General features: G+C 48.3%; 1 protein-coding gene across 2 annotated transcripts in view; it reads left to right on the top strand.

Moving 5' to 3' along the window:
• The window catches only part of LOC117343668 (solute carrier family 28 member 3-like), a 47,525-nt gene that overhangs the window by 7,774 nt on the left and 19,106 nt on the right, over positions 1-20,645 (top strand). The window contains exons 2-5 of one of the 2 annotated variants that reach the window (XM_033906125.1): positions 3,375-3,523; positions 15,369-15,712; positions 16,979-17,132; positions 19,388-19,579. In XM_033906125.1, the coding sequence (XP_033762016.1) occupies positions 3,392-3,523; positions 15,369-15,712; positions 16,979-17,132; positions 19,388-19,579 (822 nt within the window). In that variant the 5' untranslated portion in view covers positions 3,375-3,391. Of the gene's footprint in view, positions 1-3,374; positions 3,524-15,368; positions 15,713-16,978; positions 17,133-19,387; positions 19,580-20,645 lie in introns of those variants that run through there. The other variant, XM_033906126.1, reaches the window with a different exon arrangement.

Genomic DNA, 20,645 nt, shown 5'->3' with positions numbered 1-20,645 from the left:
GAAGTTCTGTGCTTTTTCAAGCATGTACATTTCATTTTTCTTTAACTGCCACAATTCGCAACCATAGAGTGCGGAAGGATATACTTTACATTTAATAATTTTAGCAATGGTTAAAGGATTGAGGGCACATTGGTGTGCTCCAGAACGAATTAAGGACATTACACCACATTTTAATTTGGAGCAGGCACGTTCTGTACGTTCGACATTGTTGTTTCTATTGTTTAATAAAACACCAACATGATTTATGCTATCTACAATTGGTAAATTCTTTTCGTAAAAGGATACATTTCGACAAGTACTTGACTTCTTTTTGTATGTGAAAACAACAATATTAGATTTAGAGGCGGAAAATGTAAATCGCCACTTTCTACTGTAATTGTCACACATAGATAGTAAGTGTTGGAGACTTTCAACGTTATTAGTAATTACACATATATCATCTGCTTGTGTAGGTATATTAACACGTGATGAATTGACTACTGCTCCTTTTCTACTGGATTCTACTTCGTTTAACAAATCATTGATAAAAACAAGATACATTTTAGCAGACAAAGAACCTCCTTGTAAGATCCCTCGTTTCATAATTACACTTTCTGATTTAAAACCATTAAAAACAATATTACTAGTGAAACACGAGTACATTTGTTTCATAATAAGCCATATTTTCCCTTTAATACCCATATTGTATAAATTGTAGAATAAGCCTTCTTGCCATACAGAATCAAAGGCTTTATTGCTATCAAGAAAAGCAACAAGAACTTCAGATCCATTCTCTAAGTTATAATTAATACTCTCTTGTAAGTTAAATGAAGTGCATAGACTACACAGTTTTTTCCGATAAGCTGATTGCTGTCTGTTAGGAAAAGTATGAGATTCTAGAATGGGATTTAAACGGGTAGACAAAAGTGTTTCAAAAATCTTAAAAAATACAGGAATTAATGTAATACCTCTGTAGCTATTGGGGTCATCTTTCGGTTTTTTATCACCTTTATAAAGAGTAACAATGATGCCGACTTTCCAAGATTTTGGAATATACTCGTACTTAATTATAAGATTAAACAAAAACGTGATATGTTCAATCATCAGATCATTACAATATTTGACATGTTCATACACAAGACCATCTGGACCACCAGATTTATCATTCTTCAGACATTTGCATATATTCGAAACCTCTTTCACACTGAATTCTTTTTCAAGAAATACATCTTTGTCATGCTTTGCTTTTACACACATGTTTGATACATTACTGTTCACATGATTTGAGAACTCTTCATCGAATAATGTATTGGATTCATTTTGAAATAATTTACTAAAATGTATACCCCATGCCTTTGCTATTTCGCTGGGATTACGTAGGACCTTACCATCATATTTTAGTTCTGTCTGTGACAATTTGGGTTTATGTGATTTACTTTTATATAGTTGCCAAAACAGCGTTTGGTCAACTTACCTGATCTATCCATTTCTTCGAATTGGCCTTTCATATATTGGTTAAAAGCAATTCTTAGCATCTTTCTAAAAATGGTTTTACATGACTTATAGTCTAAAAAATAAACATCAGTACCTCTACATTGGCCATTGTCTTTCCAAAGTTGCCTTTTACTACGCATTCGATTGTGCACAAATGTTAACTCTTCATTCCAGTAAGGCTTTAAGTGCCTTCTGAATTTGCGTTTCTGTATGCATTGACTAGATGCACTGAGCAAAACAGATTTCAGAACATCATAATAAATTTCGCTGATACTAACAAGATTTTCAGACAATTGGGTAGCCGATATTTTCGCTGACACTAACAGGGGTTTTATACGATAAGGTGCCTGATGGTTTTTCTGCCTCTATCAAGGGTTTTTTCAGGCGATGGGATGCTTGGTGGGTTCAAAGTTACTTACGAGGTTTTCAGGCGATGGGATGCTTGGTGGGTTCAATGTTACTTACGGGGTTTTCAGACGATGGGATGCTTGGTGGGTTCAATGTTACTTACGAGGTTTTCAGGCGATGGGATGCTTGGTGGGTTCAATGTTACTTACGAGGTTTTCAGGCGATGGGATGCTTGGTGGGTTCAATGTTACTTACGAGGTTTTCAGGCGATGGGATGCTTGGTGGGTTCAATGTTACTTACGAGGTTTTCAGGCGATGGGATGCTTGGTGGGTTCAATGTTACTTACGAGGTTTTCAGGCGATGGGATGCTTGGTGGGTTCAATGTTACTTACGAGGTTTTCAGTTTTTAGACAGCTTACAAGAACAGAGAGTCTGATAGAACGAATGACAAGTTACCACCCGGCTCACAGGTTACATGTCAGAACATTTGTATGACGTCTGTCCATGAAACAGAAGACGCTCACCTTTCTGGAACATCAACTCAAATCATTCTTGTATTATCCCGGTGGGCTGATTTTAAAGTAAAATGATGATTATACATTGTAGCATGCATATCCTCTGCCAGCTACCTATTTCGTAATAAGACACGGTCACCTTAATCTTGCGTAACAAAGAATTGCCCCAAGGACATGTATTTATAGAAATGTCACTTGAAATCGGTATTCATTACACATGTACACAAGTAAAAAGCAGTCTTCGCCCGTAAAAGCCGAATATGTTGACTGTTAACAAACAGTTAAAACAGTGAGTATTGAGGAATGCTTGGCTCGGAGGAGCCAGGTTCATATAGAGACTGGTGTTGAGGGGTACACCAACAATCAGTGTCATACGGGCGGGTGTCGAGGAGGACCACAGCGGTCGGGGTCTTAATAGGATGGGTGTTGAGGGGTACACCGATAGTCGGGGTTATGTGAGGACGAATGTTGAGGGGTTCACCAACAGCTTGGGTTTTATTAGGACGAGTTTGAGGGGGTTCAACAACAGTCAGGGTTGTATGAGGACGGGAGTTGAGGAGTACACCAACAGTCAGTGTTATATGAGGACGAGTTTGAGGGTAACACCAACAGTCAGGTTTATATGAGGACGAGTTTGAGGGTTACACAAACAGTTGGGGTTATATGAGGACGGGTGTTTAGGGGTACACCAACAGTCAGTGTTATATGCGGATGAGTTTGAGGGTTACACAAACAGTTGGGGTTACATGAGGATGGGTTTGAGGGTAACACCAACAGTCGGGGTTATATGAGGATGGGTTTGAGGGTAACACCAACAGTCAGGGTTATATGAGGACGGGAGTTAAGGAGTACACCAACAGTCAGTGTTATATGCGGATGAGTTTGAGGGTAACACCAACAGTCGGGGTTATTTGAGTGAGTAAGGGAATACCAGCACCGCTTATCCATTCTTTTTAGCATGTAATCCCTAGAATTTCTTTTTTTTTTATTTTGCGAGTTGGGTAGACAGACTAATTATCAACTTTATCTCCTGATAGGAAACGGAATAACTAAAATGTCTACAGACGGAATCCATCTGAGGACAGTGAAGCCTCTGGAGAACGATAGTGACTCTGCCATTGGGAGTAGTGTTGGTGTGGACAATGTCGCCCTGGATCTCGGGGACGAGGCCAGAGGTAATAGTCAGGTACGTGAAAACAGGAAATAACTCAGTTCTCCCCCCCCCCCCCCCCCCCCCCCCCATCGACAGCTCCAATGGTTTTTCCCCCCACAACACCCCTTTAAATGGGAAATTTTAATCCCCAAACACCCCTTTAATTGGGACGAGTTTATCCCCAACAGTGGGTTTAATGGGAATTTGGGGGTTTCCCCCCCAAACAGGGGGTTAAAAGGGAGGGGGTTTTGGGGTTCCCCCCCCAAAAAGCGGTTTAATTGGGGGAAATTTTAGGTTCCCACCCCCTTACAATTAATGGGTGGGGGTTTCCACCCCCTAGGGGGGTTATATGGGGGATGGGTTTACCCCCCCAAAACAGGGGGGTTATATGGGGCCCGGGGGTTTAAATCCCCCACACCCCTAATCCGGATGGGGTTTATCCCAAAAACACCCCTTATTATAAAAGGGGACCCCCCACACCCTGATTCCCCCCCCTTTTTTCCCATTTAACCAAAAATTTCCTTTTTTTTTTTTTTAAAAGGGTTAAACCATTGGGGGGGGTTTTTGGGGGCCCCTTTAAAACCCCTTTACCTAATGGAAACCAGGTTCTAAATTCCCTACAGCCCCTTCCACCCGGGGACGTAGGGCTTCTAGACGATTACCTTTTGGGAGTATTTTGGTTGGGGACAACCCTTTACCTACCACAGGTTTTCCCCCCCCAAAACGGGAAAAAAACCCATTCCCCTTCCCCCCCCCCCCCCCCCCCCCCCCCCCCCCCCCCCCCCCCAAAAAAAAAAAAAAGAAGGTTTAAAAAAAAACCCAAAAAAAAAAATTTTTAAAAAAAAACCCCAAAAAAAAAACCCCCCCAATAAAAAGAGGCCCCAAAAAAAAAAAAAAAAATTAAAAAAAAAAACTGGGAAAAAAAACAAAAAAAAAAACCCCCGGCCAACCCCCCCCCTCCCCCACCCCCACCCCAACCCCCCCCCCCAAACCAACCCCCCCCACCCCCCACCCAAAAACCCCCCACCCCCCCCCCACCCACCCCCCCCCCCACCCCCCCCCCACCCCCCCCCCCCCCCCCCCCCCCCCCCCCCCCCCCCCCCCCCCAAACCCCTTACCCATCCGGACGTAGGGTTCTCCACTCCCCTCACAGACCCTTACCTATCCGGACGTAGGTTCTCCACTCCCTCACAGACCCTTACCTATCCGGACCTAGGTTCTCCACTCCCCTCACAGACCCTTACCTATCCGGACCTAGGTTCTCCACTCCCCTCACAGACCCTTACCTATCCGGACGTAGGTTCTCCACTCCCCTCACAGACCCTTACCTATCCGGACCTAGGTTCTCCACCCCCCTCACAGACCCTTACCTATCCGACCTAGGTTCTCCACTCCCCACACAGACCCTTACCTATCCGGACGTAGGTTCTCCACTCCCCTCACAGACCCTTACCTATCCGGACCTAGGTTCTCCACTCCCCACACAGACCCTTACCTATCCGGACGTAGGTTCTCCACTCCCCTCACAGACCCTTACCTATCCGGACCTAGGTTCTCCACTCCCCTCACAGACCCTTACCTATCCGGACCTAGGTTCTCCACTCCCCCACACAGACCCTTACCTATCCGGACCTAGGTTCTCCACTCCCCACACAGACCCTTACCCATCCGGACGTAGGTTCTCCACTCCCCTTACAGACCCTTACCTATCCGGACGTCGGTTCTCCACTCCCCACACAGACCCTTACCCATCCGGACGTAGGTTCTCCACTCCCCTACACAGACCCTTACCTATCCGGACGTAGGTTCTCCACTCCCCTCACAGACCCTTACCCATCCGGACGTAGGTTCTCCACTCCCCCACAGACCCTTACCTATCCGGACCTAGGTTCTCCACTCCCCTCACAGACCCTTACCCATCCGGACGTAGGTTCTCCACTCCCCTCACAGACCCTTACCTATCCGGACGTAGGTTCTCCGCTCCCCTCACAGACCCTTACCTATCCGGACGTAGGTTTTCCGCTCCCCTCACAGACCCTTACCTATCCGGACGTAGGTTCTCCACTCCCCTCACAGACCCTTACCTATCCAGACCTAGGTTCTCCACTCCCCTCACAGACCCTTACCTATCCGGACCTAGGTTCTCCACTCCCCTCACAGACCCTTACCTATCCGACCTAGGTTCTCCACTCCCCTACACAGACCCTTACCTATCCAGGACGTAGGTTCTCCACTCCCATCACAGACCCTTACCTATCCGGACTAGGTTCTCCACTCCCCTCACAGACCCTTACCTATCCGGACCGTAGGTTCTCCACTCCCCACACAGACCCTTACCTATCCAGACGTAGGTTCTCCACTCCCCCCCACAGACCCTTACCTATCCGGACCTAGGTTCTCCACTCCCCACACAGACCCTTACCTATCCGGACGTAGGTTCTCCACTCCCCTCACAGACCCTTACCTATCCGGACGTAGGTTCTCCACTCCCCTCACAGACCCTTACCTATCCGGACGTAGGTTCTCCACTCCCCTCACAGACCCTTACCCATCCGGACCTAGGTTCTCCACTCCCCTCACAGACCCTTACCTATCCGGACGTAGGTTCTCCACTCCCCTTACAGACCCTTACCTATCCGGACCTAGGTTCTCCACTCCCCTCACAGACCCTTACCTATCCGGACGTAGGTTCTCCACTCCCCTCACACAGACCCTTACCTATCCGGACGTAGGTTCTCCACTCCCCTCACAGACCCTTACCTATCCGGACCTAGGTTCTCCACTCCCCTCACAGACCCTTACCTATCCGGACCTAGGTTCTCCACTCCCCTCACAGACCCTTACCTATCCGGACCTAGGTTCTCCACTCCCCTCACAGACCCTTACCCATCCGGACCTAGGTTCTCCACTCCCCACACAGACCCTTACCTATCCGGACGTAGGTTCTCCACTCCCCACACAGACCCTTACCTATCCGGACGTAGGTTCTCCACTCCCCTCACAGACCCTTACCTATCCGGACGTAGGTTTTCCGCTCCCCTCACAGACCCTTACCCATCCGGACGTAGGTTCTCCACTCCCCTCACAGACCCTTACCTATCCGGACGTAGGTTCTCCACTCCCCTCTACAGACCCTTACCTATCCGGACCTAGGTTCTCCACTCCCCTCACAGACCCTTACCTATCCGGACGTAGGTTCTCCACTCCCCTCACAGACCCTTACCTATCCGGACCTAGGTTCTCCACTCCCCTCACAGACCCTTACCTATCCGGACGTAGGTTCTCCACTCCCCACACAGACCCTTACCTATCCGGACCTAGGTTCTCCACTCCCCCACACAGACCCTTACCTATCCGGACCTAGGTTCTCCACTCCCCTCACAGACCCTTACCTATCCGGACCGTAGGTTCTCCACTCCCCTCACAGACCCTTACCATCCGGACGTAGGTTCTCCACTCCCCACACAGACCCTTACCCTATCCGGACGTAGGTTCTCCACTCCCCACACAGACCCTTACCTATCCGGACCGTAGGTTCTCCACTCCCCTTACAGACCCTTACCTATCCGGACCTAGGTTCTCCACTCCCCTCACAGACCCTTACCTATCCGGACCTAGGTTCTCCACTCCCCTCACAGACCCTTACCTATCCGGACCTAGGTTCTCCACTCCCCTCACAGACCCTTACCTATCCGGACGTAGGTTCTCCACTCCCCTCACAGACCCTTACCTATCCGGACGTAGGTTCTCCACTCCCCCACACAGACCCTTACCTATCCGGACCTAGGTTCTCCACTCCCCTCACAGACCCTTACCTATCCGGACCGTAGGTTCTCCACTCCCCTCACAGACCCTTACCTATCCGGACGTAGGTTCTCCACTCCCCTCACAGACCCTTACCTATCCGGACGTAGGTTCTCCACTCCCCTCACAGACCCTTACCCATCCGGACGTAGGTTCTCCACTCCCCTCACAGACCCTTACCCATCCGGACGTAGGTTCTCCACTCCCCTCACAGACCCTTACCTATCCGGACGTAGGTTCTCCACTCCCCTCACAGACCCTTACCTATCCGGACGTAGGTTCTCCACTCCCCTCACAGACCCTTACCTATCCGGACGTAGGTTCTCCACTCCCCTCACAGACCCTTACCCATCTGGACCTAGGTTCTCCACTCCCCTCACAGACCCTTACCTATCCGGACCTAGGTTCTCCACTCCCCTCACAGACCCTTACCCTATCCGGACCTAGGTTCTCCACTCCCCCACACAGACCCTTACCTATCCGGACCTAGGTTCTCCACTCCCCCACACAGACCCTTACCTATCCGGACGTAGGTTCTCCACTCCCCTCACAGACCCTTACCTATCCGGACCTAGGTTCTCCACTCCCCTCACAGACCCTTACCTATCCGGACGTAGGTTCTCCACTCCCCTCACAGACCCTTACCTATCCGGACCGTAGGTTCTCCACTCCCCTCACAGACCCTTACCTATCCGGACGTAGGTTCTCCACTCCCCTACACAGACCCTTACCCTATCCGGACGTAGGTTCTCCACTCCCCTCACAGACCCTTACCCATCCGGACCTAGGTTCTCCACTCCCCTTACAGACCCTTACCTATCCGGACGTAGGTTCTCCACTCCCCTCACAGACCCTTACCTATCCAGGACCGTAGGTTCTCCACTCCCCACACAGACCCTTACCTATCCGGACGTAGGTTCTCCACTCCCCTCACAGACCCTTACCCATCCGGACCTAGGTTCTCCACTCCCCTCACAGACCCTTACCTATCCGGACCTAGGTTCTCCACTCCCCTCACAGACCCTTACCCATCCGGACCTAGGTTCTCCACTCCCCCTACAGACCCTTACCTATCCGGACGTAGGTTCTCCACTCCCCCCCACAGACCCTTACCCATCCGGACCTAGGTTCTCCACTCCCCTCACAGACCCTTACCTATCCGGACGTAGGTTCTCCACTCCCCTCACAGACCCTTACCTATCCGGACGTAGGTTCTCCACTCCCCTCACAGACCCTTACCCTATCCGGACCTAGGTTCTCCACTCCCCTCACAGACCCTTACCTATCCGGACGTAGGTTCTCCACTCCCCTCACAGACCCTTACCTATCCGGACCTAGGTTCTCCACTCCCCTCACAGACCCTTACCCATCCGGACGTAGGTTCTCCACTCCCCTCACAGACCCTTACCTATCCGGACCTAGGTTCTCCACTCCCCACACAGACCCTTACCCATCCGGACGTAGGTTCTCCACTCCCCTCACAGACCCTTACCTATCCGGACCTAGGTTCTCCACTCCCCTCACAGACCCTTACCTATCCGGACGTAGGTTCTCCACTCCCCTCACAGACCCTTACCCATCCGGACCTAGGTTCTCCACTCCCCTCACAGACCCTTACCCATCCGGACCTAGGTTCTCCACTCCCCTCACAGACCCTTACCCATCCGGACCTAGGTTCTCCACTCCCCACACAGACCCTTACCTATCCGGACCTAGGTTCTCCACTCCCCTCACAGACCCTTACCTATCCGGACCTAGGTTCTCCACTCCCCTCACAGACCCTTACCTATCCGGACGTAGGTTCTCCACTCCCCACACAGACCCTTACCTATCCGGACGTAGGTTCTCCACTCCCCTCACAGACCCTTACCTATCCGGACGTAGGTTCTCCACTCCCCTTACAGACCCTTACCCATCCGGACCTAGGTTCTCCACTCCCCACACAGACCCTTACCTATCCGGACGTAGGTTTTCCACTCCCCTTACAGACCCTTACCTATCCGGACCTAGGTTCTCCACTCCCCACACAGACCCTTACCTATCCAGACCTAGGTTCTCCGCTCCCCTTACGACCCTTACCCCCCGGGAAAGGTTTCCCCACCCCCAAAACCCCCAAACCCTTCCCCCTAGGTTTCCGCCCCCTAACAGACCCTTCCCCTACCGGCCCTAGGTTTTCCGCTCCCCAACCAAGACCCTTCCCCATGGGGGATGGTTTCTCCCCCTCCCCACCAGCCCCTTCCCCATGGGCCCTGGGTTTTCTCCACCCCCCCCAACAGCCCCCTTCCCCATCCGGCCCTGGGTTTTCTCCCCCCCCTCCAAACCCTTCCTTCCGGCCCTGGGTTTCCCCCGGCCCACACAGCCCCTTTAAAACCCTGGGGGACGTGGGTTTCCATTCCCCCAAAGACCTTCCCCATCCGGCCCTAGGTTCTCCATTTTCCCCTTTACAGTCCTTAACCCTGGGCCCCCCCCTTCCCCCCCTTATATCCGGGTTATTCCCCCCCCCTTTCCGCCCCTTTTTTCCCCCACCCCCTTCCCCTTTTCCCTTCCTTCCGAAAGGTTTCTCCGCTCCCCTTACAGACCCTTACCTATCCGGACGTAGGTTCTTCCGCTCCCCTCACAGACCCTTACCCATCCGGACGTAGAATCTCCACTCCCCTCACAGACCCTTACCTATCCGGACCTAGGTTCTCCACTCCCCCACACAGACCCTTACCTATCCGGACGTAGGTTCTCCACTCCCCTCACAGACCCTTACCTATCCGGACGTAGGTTCTCCACTCCCCTCACAGACCCTTACCTATCCGGACGTAGGTTCTCCACTCCCCACACAGACCCTTACCCATCCGGACGTAGGTTCTCCACTCCCCACACAGACCCTTACCCATCCGGACGTAGAATCTCCACTCCCCTTACAGACCCTTACCCATCTGGACCTACGTTCTCCATTCCCCTCACAGACCCTTACCTATCCGGACCTAGGTTCTCCATTCCCCTCACAGACCCTTACCTATCCGGACCTAGGTTCTCCACTCCCCTCACAGACCCTTACCTGTCCGGATCTAGGTTCTCCACTCCCCTCACAGACCCTTACCCATCCGGACGTAGGTTCTCCACTCCCCTTACAGACCCTTACCCATCCAGACCTAGGTTCTCCGCTCCCCTCACAGACCCTTACCTATCCGGACGTAGGTTCTCACTCCCCTCACAGACCCTTACCCATCCGGACGTAGGTTCTCCACTCCCCTCACAGACCCTTACCCATCCGGACGTAGAATCTCTACTCCCCTCACAGACCCTTACCCATCCGGACGTAGGTTCTCCACTCCCCTCACAGACCCTTACCTATCCGGACGTAGGTTCTCCACTCCCCTCACAGACCCTTACCCATCCGGACGTAGGTTCTCCACTCCCCACACAGACCCTTATCCATCCGGACGTAGGTTCTCCACTCCCGTCACAGACCCTTACCCATCCGGTTGTAGAATCTCCACTCCCCTCACAAACCCTTACCCATCCGGACCTAGGTTCTCCACTCCCCACACAGACCCTTACCTATCCGGACGTAGGTTCTCCTCTCCCCTCACAGACCCTTACCCATCCGGACGTAGGTTCTCCACTCCCCTCACAGACCCTTACCCATCCGGACCTAGGTTCTCCACTCCCCTCACAGACCCTTACCTATCCGGACGTAGGTTTTCCGCTCCCCACACAGACCCTTACCCATCCGGACGTAGGTTCTCCACTCCCCTCACAGACCCTTACCTATCCGGACGTAGGTTCTCCACTCCCCTCACAGACCCTTACCCATCCGGACCTAGGTTCTCCACTCCCCTCACAGACCCTTACCTATCCGGACGTAGGTTTTCCGCTCCCCACACAGACCCTTACCCATCCGGACGTAGGTTCTCCACTCCCCTCACAGACACTTACCCATCCGGACCTAGGTTCTCCACTCCCCTTACAGATCCTTACCCATCGGGACGTAGGTTCTCCACTCCCCTCACAGACCCTTACCCATCGGGACGTAGGTTCTCCACTCCCCCAAAAAACCCCCTTTTTACCCACCCGGCCCAAAAGGTTCCCCCATCCCCCCAAGACCCCTGGACCATTCTTCCCCCAAGCCCCTTTTAAGGGGAGTAGCCTCCCCCCCCTTTCCAAAACCCAAACCATTGCCAAAAAGGCCGCCCCCCCCGATTCCCAGGGAAGTGGGGTTTCCCCCCAACCCCCCTCCCTACAAAACCCCCTTTAACCAACCCGGGCCCCTAGGTCTCCACTCCCCCACGCCCCTTAACCAAACCCGGGGAAACGTGGGTTTTTTCCCCCCCCCCCACCCCCACCGGGAAGGGTTTCCCTTCCCCCAAAAACCTTTCCCTAGGCCCGTGGGGTCTCCCCCCCCCTTCCCCAACCCTATTACCGCTATTTTCCCCCCTTTTAAGACCCCCACCGGTAGGTTCCTCCCTCCCCCCTTCAGCCCCCCTTACCTTCCGGCCCCTAGGTTCTCCACTCCCCCTTACGGGCCCTTCCTTAAGGGTTCCTCCCCCCCAAAGACCCCCTTTCCGGCCGGGGCCCATAAAAGCCCTTAACCAAACCGGACTTTAAGGTTTCCGCTCCCCAACAAGACCCCTTCCCCAAAATCCGGCCCAAAAGGTTCTCCACCCCGCCACAACCCACGCCCCCCCGGTTCCCCCACCCCCCAAACCCCCCCAGGGTTTTCCCCAAACCTTACCAGCCCCCCTTTCCCCCAAATCCGATTTCCCAAATTTCCCAACACAGATTACCGGACCCGGAAAAGGGGGTTTCCCCAACCCCCCAAACCCCCTTACCACCGGATTTCCCACCCCAAGCCCCCTTCCCCACCCGGGACGTGGGTTTTCCTCCACCCCCCACCACCCCACCACCGGAGTTTTTGACCCCTTCCAACCCCATACCGGACAAAGGGTTCCCCCCCCAAAAACCTTTAACCGGGCCCTACCCCCCCCCCCAACGCCCCTAAAAAGGAGGGGTTCCCCCCCCCTTCGTTATTCCCGCACCTTTTCCCATCCCCCCCCAAAAAAGCAACCTTCCCTACCGCCTATTTTCCCCGGGGCTTTAAAAATTTTTAAACCCATAACCCGGGTTCCCCCCCCCCAAAATTCCAACCCCCCTTTTTCCTCCCCCCCTTAACAGTTCCGGCCGGGGCCCTGGGGTTTTCCCCGCCTCCCCCCCCACGAAACCCTTACCTATCCAAAACCCTGGGTTTCCTCCTCCCCCAAAAACCGGCCAAAACCCCAACCCGGGGAAGGGTAGTTCCCCACCCCCCCCTCAACCCCCTTTACCAGACCCTTCCCCCCCCCCCACACACCGACCCTTGCCATTAGACCCCCCCCAAAGGCCCGGTCCCCAAAGAACCCCCCCCAACCCGGCCCTAGGTTCTCCCACTTCCCCCACAGCCCCAAAACCTATCCGGACCTGGGTTTCTCTATCCCCCCAACAGCCCCCCTTCCTACGGCCCTAGGTTTTTTAAACTCCCCCCCAAAACCCCTTTAAACCTACCCGGCCCCGGGTTTTTTTTCCCACTCCCCAAAACAGCCCCTTTACCCAATTTCCGGACCTAGGTTCCCCACTCCCCACGGGCCCCCTTACCTACCGGACCTGGGTTTTCCCACTCCCTCAAAAGCCCCTTCCCCACCCGGGGAAAAACTATTTTCCCCCATTTCCCCACCGGGCCCCTTTTCCAACCCCGGCCCTTAGGTTCTCCCCCTCCCCCACAAAACCCTTCCCTTTTCCAAAAATTTGGGTTCTCCACCCCAAACCCCAGCCCCCTTAAAGGTAAATAGCCTACTTCACGGCCCCACCTTTTACGGTTCTCCACCCCCCTTTACAAAACCCTTACCTTGGGGGGAAATGGGTTCCCCAAAGGGCCCCCAAAACAGACCCCTTTCCATCCAATGGGTTCTCCACTCCCCACACAGACCCTTACCCTATCCGGACGTAGGTTCTCCACTCCCCTTACAGACCCTTACCCATCCGGACCTAGGTTCTCCACTCCCCTCACAGACCCTTACCTATCCAGACCTAGGTTCTCCACTCCCCTTACAGACCCTTACCTATCCGGACCTAGGTTCTCCACTCCCCACACAGACCCTTACCTATCCGGACCTAGGTTCTCCACTCCCCCACACAGACCCTTACCTATCCGGACCTAGGTTCACCACTCCCCTCACAGACCCTTACCTATCCGGACGTAGGTTCTCCACTCCCCACACAGACCCTTACCTATCCAGACCTAGGTTCTCCACTCCCCTCACAGACCCTTACCTATCCAGACCTAGGTTCTCCACTCCCCTTACAGACCCTTACCTATCCGGACGTAGGTTCTCCACTCCCCTCACAGACCCTTACCTATCCGGACGTAGGTTCTCCACTCCCCTCACAGACCCTTACCTATCCGGACCTAGGTTCTCCACTCCCCACACAGACCCTTACCCATCCGGACGTAGGTTCTCCACTCCCCACACAGACCCTTACCCATCCGGACGTAGGTTCTCCACTCCCCACACAGACCCTTACCTATCCGGACGTAGGTTCTCCGCTCCCCTCACAGACCCTTGCCTATCCAGACCTAGGTTCTCTGCTCGCCACACAGACCCTTACCCATCCGGACGTAGGTTCTCCACTCCCCACACAGACCCTTACCTATCCGGACCTAGGTTCTCCACTCCCCTCACAGACCCTTACCTATCCAGACCTAGGTTCTCCACTCCCCTTACAGACCCTTACCTATCCGGACCTAGGTTCTCCACTCCCCACACAGACCCTTACCTATCCGGACCTAGGTTCTCCACTCCCCACACAGACCCTTACCTATCCGGACCTAGGTTCTCCACTCCCCTCACAGACCCTTACCTATCCGGACGTAGGTTCTCCACTCCCCACACAGACCCTTACCTATCCAGACCTAGGTTCTCCACTCCCCTCACAGACCCTTACCTATCCGGACGTAGGTTCTCCACTCCCCTCACAGACCCTTACCTATCCAGACCTAGGTTCTCCACTCCCCTTACAGACCCTTACCTATCCGGACATAGGTTCTCCACTCCCCTCACAGACCCTTACCTATCTGGACGTAGGTTCTCCACTCCCCTCACAGACCCTTACCTATCCGGACCTAGGTTCTCCACTCCCCACACAGACCCTTACCCATCCGGACGTAGGTTCTCCACTCCCCACACAGACCCTTACCCATCCAGACCTAGGTTCTCCACTCCAACTATATGAAATGAGATTGATGTTAAAAGACACTGGTCCAAAACGGATTATATTGAAGTTATTTCATTTGTTCAAGATTCATTGATGTTTAGTTATACACTGCATGTAGAATTGTACCTGCTGCCCCAATTGCATGATCGTATGAGCGACTTCCAAATCACACATACCTGTACGCACTCACCACACGCATGCATATCGCTGGCACGAGAGGCCGTCCTTAATTGACCTTAGTGGTTGATAGGACGTTAAATAAATCACACCAAACCAAAATATATGCTTAACAATCGGAACATATTACATGCCATGTAATTAAACTGAAGTAATTCCGTTTCAAATAGGCAGATACAAGTATGGTAGCTGTCGATACTTTAGTAGCTACGATGACGAATTGTCTAGCTGACCATAGTCACGATCGGATTGTTAAAGTTTTCCATTACGGTGAGGGCGCGCGAACTCCGGGCCCAGTTGTTCAAAACGTCAGGAACTAATCCCAGTTTAACAACAATTTTAAATTCTTCATCATTTGTAGTAACACTAACTTACCAAAATGTTACAAAACTCTACAGCACGCTATAGTCTCCTCCTTCATACCCATTTGAAGGAATAACGCATACATAGATTTGGGGGGAAAAAATACGGAAACGTTACGTTTTAACTAATCAAGTACATATGTAATTAAGCTAATTAAAACAACTGGGTCGAGATCAATAGCTACAACAATCGAATGCTTTACTACAATACTCAACTGAGTTAAGTATTCTTAAATATATGTGTACAGCCGTACTATGTATGTTTTTTTCATCAACAAATGCCCATTAATTTGCAGAATGAGAAAACAAAAAACGGCGCCCCTATACCTGGGGTTGAGTTTGACGGGGACACTGGATTTGTGTACCACCTCCAGACGACAGTACGAACTACTTACAGATCACACAGTGACGTCATATGGGGGTGCATTTACCTCATACTCTTTGTGTTGTACTTCGTCTATTTCGGATTTGCGATGGCGCACGAGAAGTTTGGAGACGAAGGTTCCATACGGCTCCTCGTTTGCACCATTCTATTTTTGGTCGGACTTTGCTGGCATTTCTTATCGAAACACATCGGACATAAGCTGAAATTACCCGAAATGCCATGGGAGCCAGAACGTAAAGAAAAACTTGCCCGGATGTACGTATATTGTAAAGAGTCAGAAACTAACAACATACTCTCTAAAATGTCCTTATAAAATATCCATATAAAACAGTCCAAACGAGAATATCCATACATTTTCATAGCATTGGAAATATGGATAATTTTGCCACTAAACGCCTTTAATTACTACAGAAAAATGCCATATTTTGAGGCCGATATCGATTAAGTTTTCAGGTTTGATTTCCGAGGAATCGCGATATTGAAATGTTCAGTAATTAATATTTCACAATCATACTAATAAGGTTTCATGATGGAACTACTTTTCGTGTCTTGGTCTGTTCATAGATAAGATAATTATTAAAACATATATCCACGTATACCCACCATTGTTATAATCAATATTTAGTATCCACGTATACCCACCATTGTTATAATCTATATTTGGTATCCACGTATACCCACCATTGTTATAATCTATATTTAGTATCCACGTATACCCATCATTGTTATAATCTATATTTAGTATCCACGTATACCCACCATTGTTATAATCTATATTTGGTATCCACGTATACCCACCATTGTTATAATCTATGTTTGGTGTCCACGTATACCCACCATTGTTATAATCTATATTTGGTATCCACGTATACCCACCATTGTTATAATCTATATTTGGTATCCACGTATACCCACCATTGTTATAATCTATGTTTGGTATCCATGTGTACCCGTCATTGTTATAATCTATATTTAGTATCCACGTATACCCACCATTGTTATAATCTATATTTGGTATCCACGTATACCCATAATTGGTATAATCTATATTTGGTATCCACGTATACCCACCATTGTTATAATCTATGTTTGGTATCCACGTGTACCCATCATTGTTATAATCTATATTTAGTATCCACGTATACCCGCCATTGTTATAATCTATATTTAGTATCCACGTATACCCATCATTGTTATAATCTATATTTGGTATCCACGTATACCCGCCATTGTTATAATCTATATTTAATATCCACGTATACCCACCATTGTTATAATCTATATTTGGTATCCACGTATACCCACCATTGTTATAATATATGTCTGGTATCCACGTATACCCATCATTGTTATAATCTATATTGGTATCCACGTATACCCATCATTGTTATAATCTATATTGGTATCCACGTATACCCATCATTGTTATAATCTATATTAGTATCCACGTATACCCACCATTGTTATAATCTATTGTTTGGTATCCACGTATACCCATCATTGTTATAATCTATGTTTTAGAGCCTACATCGCGCTCGTTGTTGCTGTCGTCCTCTTCATCATCATCTACATCATTGCTGAAGTTGCCGTTAACACCACCGAAAATCTCATCAGTTTGACGGGCCTTGTCTTCTTTGTATTTATGTTCTCCATCTGTTCTCGAAATCCAGCCAAGGTAAATGACATCATTTTATACAGAATGTGATTAAGTGTGGCCCACGATAGCTGTTCAGCCTTGTGTGCGTTTGACAAGCACCTGCATACATTGTTCTGTTGATATAGACAGAATTGAACCATAAATTGCAATTCATTCAGTGTTCTAATTACTAACAAACATTACAGCAATTCCCTTTAGCATTGTAAATGTGTGCTCTGTGTCGATTATCAAATGTCGGTGAAACAAAATGAGCATTACGACCATGAAGGAATGGCCATCGCTCGTCAGTGAACAGTGGAGAAAGGCAATGATTGTACCAACATTTCAACCTCTCTTACTATTTGATGCTGTTATGAGCGTTCGAAATCTCAGAATAATTTCCCATCCTGCAATGACCGCTTGAATTGGGAACTCATCCTCTCCAGGATACAGTAAAACAAATGTAATGTCATTGTTCAAGTCTTTCCGTACAGATAGCTACAGTGTCCCATTTTAACTAGGAATTCTTTGTTCAATCCTATCAGAACAGATAGCCACATTGTCCCATTTTAACTAGGAATTCTTTGTTCAATCCTATCAGAACAGATAGCCACATTGTCCCATTTTAACTAGGAAGTCTTTGTTCAATCCTATCAGAACAGATAGCCACATTGTCCCATTTTAACTAGGAAGTCTTTGTTCAATCCTATCAGAACAGATAGCCACATTGTCCCATTTTAACTAGGAAGTCTTTGTTCAACCCTGTCAGAACAGATAATCAGAGTGTTCCATTTTAACTAGGGAGTCATGATCAAGTTTGTCCCAACAGATAGCAACATTGTCCGACTTATCTAGGAAGTCTTTGTTCAGGCCTGTACCAACAGAAAGCCACTGTGTCCCATTTTAATTAGGAAGTCTGTGTTCAAGTATGTCTGAACAGTTAGCCACAATGTCGAATTTTAATTAGGAAGTCTGTGTTCAAGTCTGTCTGAACAGATAGCCACAATGTCGAATTTTAATTAGGAAGTCTGTGTTCAAGTCTGTCTGAACAGAGTAACTACAGTGTCCCATTTTAACAAGGAAGTCTGTGTTCAAGTCTGTCTCAACAGATAACTACAGTGTCCCATTTTAACAACGAAATCTTTGTTCAAGTCTGTCTCAAAATATAGGCACAGTGCCCCATTTTAATAAGGAAACACTTCCTACACTTTTTCCAGTTTGCTGTTTTTGAAATACTGACCAAATCTTTCTTCAGTATAAAACCCCGGGGTTATGAGCGATACAGGTTGATTAGAATCATGGGAAGGTTTATGGTTGACATCACGCTTTCAGTAGGAATATTATATTTCTGTATCCGACAGGAGGATAGACGTGTTCCATGCTTGTTGATATCCCTAGTTGTTCCGTTGTCACCATCCGAGATTTTAAGAATGTGACTTAACCCAGATTTGACCTAATGAGATTTATATGGCTGATGTCGTCGGTGTAGTGGAAGGTGTTTATCCTTCCGGAACACCTGGATTCAGTTGTTCAGAATGTAATTAGCTTAATCACTTGATTAGTGAAAATTTCACTTCTCCTTTACTTCAAAAACATAGAAGAAATGGTTTTATCGGGATTTAAAAATTGTTGTAAAACTGTGATAAGCCTAATCACCTTTTGAACAGCTTGGCCTGAACTCCTTGCACTTTTCAATGGTCTTTATTCAGACTTATTTAATGTGTGTGTTTTTATTTTGAGTTATAATGATGTTAAATTTAGATTTGTCTGTCCAGCCGTTCCTCTGTCCGACTGTTTGTTTCTGTTCAATAACTGAAACAAATGTTAACGAATTTTCTTCAAACTTGGTAACAAACCTTATGGGCTCGGCCAAGTTGTATTGCCACTTTTGGTGGACGTTGTTTGGCAGAGGTATGACCCCAGTATTAACGAGAAATGTTTCTTCCGTTTCCATGCCAGAACTCCCACAAATATCATTAAAACAATTCTTTAAGTTACTAACAGAGCTATCGCCACTTGATCCATGCAAACATTGTTATTTGCCGTTAAATAATATTGTCTAAGTCTTCAAACTTAGGAACAAGATTGGCTGATTAAAGGGGTTCATCAAAACTCGTAATTGGGTTTGGTAAAGGCAGATTAGAAAAAAAGTCTTGCAAAGGCGTAATATGTTTGGCAAGCGGGGGAAATAACTTCCATTAATTTGCTTGTTTTTATTGTTTTCATTGATTGTCTGTTTTATTTTATATTTTATTGTTTGTCCATAAATAAGATGTGTAATCTAATACCTACAGATTAAATGGCGTCCGGTGTTTTGGGGACTGGTGATCCAGTTTTTCTTCGCGCTCCTGATTCTCAGATGGCCATTCGGCTACCAGGCATTCCTGTGGCTGGGAGCACGTGTGTCAGAGTTTCTGGCCTACTCCGACAAAGGCGCCATATTTGTGTTCGGGGAAAAATATACAGATCATTTCTTCGCTTTTAAGGTTTGTCAACAAATTAAGATACACAACACGTCTTCACTTTTAAAGTCTGTCCACAAGTTAAAATACACAACATGTCTTCACTTTTAAAGTTAAAATACACAGATTTGTCACTAAATACGCAAATCATTTCCTTTTACGATTTGTCAAAAAATTGAAACATATATACAATTTCTGGCGTGTAATGCCAATAGGGTAAATACGCAGACTATTTTCTTTTAAGATTTTGCAACAAATAAAAACACATACAATTTCTGGCCGGCCATGCCAATAAGTTAAAGTGACTGACATCTATACTTTAAAACAATTATCTAACTGTCATGGTTGTAGGTATAATCATGTCTAATATCTCAATATAAAAACTAATATCATTGATCTCAGTTGTATTACAAAAATACCAAAAGAATATGAAAAATAATTAAGTACCTGTTTAAGCTTGATTATAGCGTGTTCTGGAGATTTACAGTTTTGATGTTTATGACTAGTATATGCCTTCAACAGTATTTACGTCGTCACGTCGTTTTCAATTACTGCCATCTTTGGTACACTGTACTTGATTCTCCAGATACAGCTGTACATGCTGCTTGGAATTAGGTCTATCTTTGGACAGATGACTGGAAGGTCCTCGTTGGTTTTAAGGATGACTGGATGTCCCATCGTTTTTAGTTACATGTGATGTGTCGTTATGTTTGTATATTTGATGTGTCCCATTGATGTGTTTACATACAGATTAAGTGCTCCGTTTGTGGACTGGTGATAGTTTCCTCCCTTATTTTGGTTGTTACAGATCTGTGTAGGCACTGTTGGTTTCAGGTACTACGGAAGGTCTCCATTGTTTGGTTGGAAGTACGATGTGATATTTTTCCTTTTTAGGTTGTCAGACTACTTGAGTCCACCAACCGTTTTTTAAGTCTGACGTATACCACCATCCTATTTGTTAAGTACGACTGTGATGTTTCACCGTTTTAAGATGACTATAGTCTTCCTTTTGTTTGTTACAGTCTGACTGTGATAGTTTCTGGTGTACAAGGTACTACTGGATATTTCTCTGTTTGGTTTTAAGCAATAA

This window comes from Pecten maximus, chromosome 15 (assembly GCF_902652985.1).
Source record: "Pecten maximus chromosome 15, xPecMax1.1, whole genome shotgun sequence".
Classification (NCBI taxonomy): Eukaryota; Metazoa; Mollusca; class Bivalvia; order Pectinida; family Pectinidae; genus Pecten; species Pecten maximus.
This window is presented reverse-complemented; position numbering and strand designations above follow the sequence as displayed.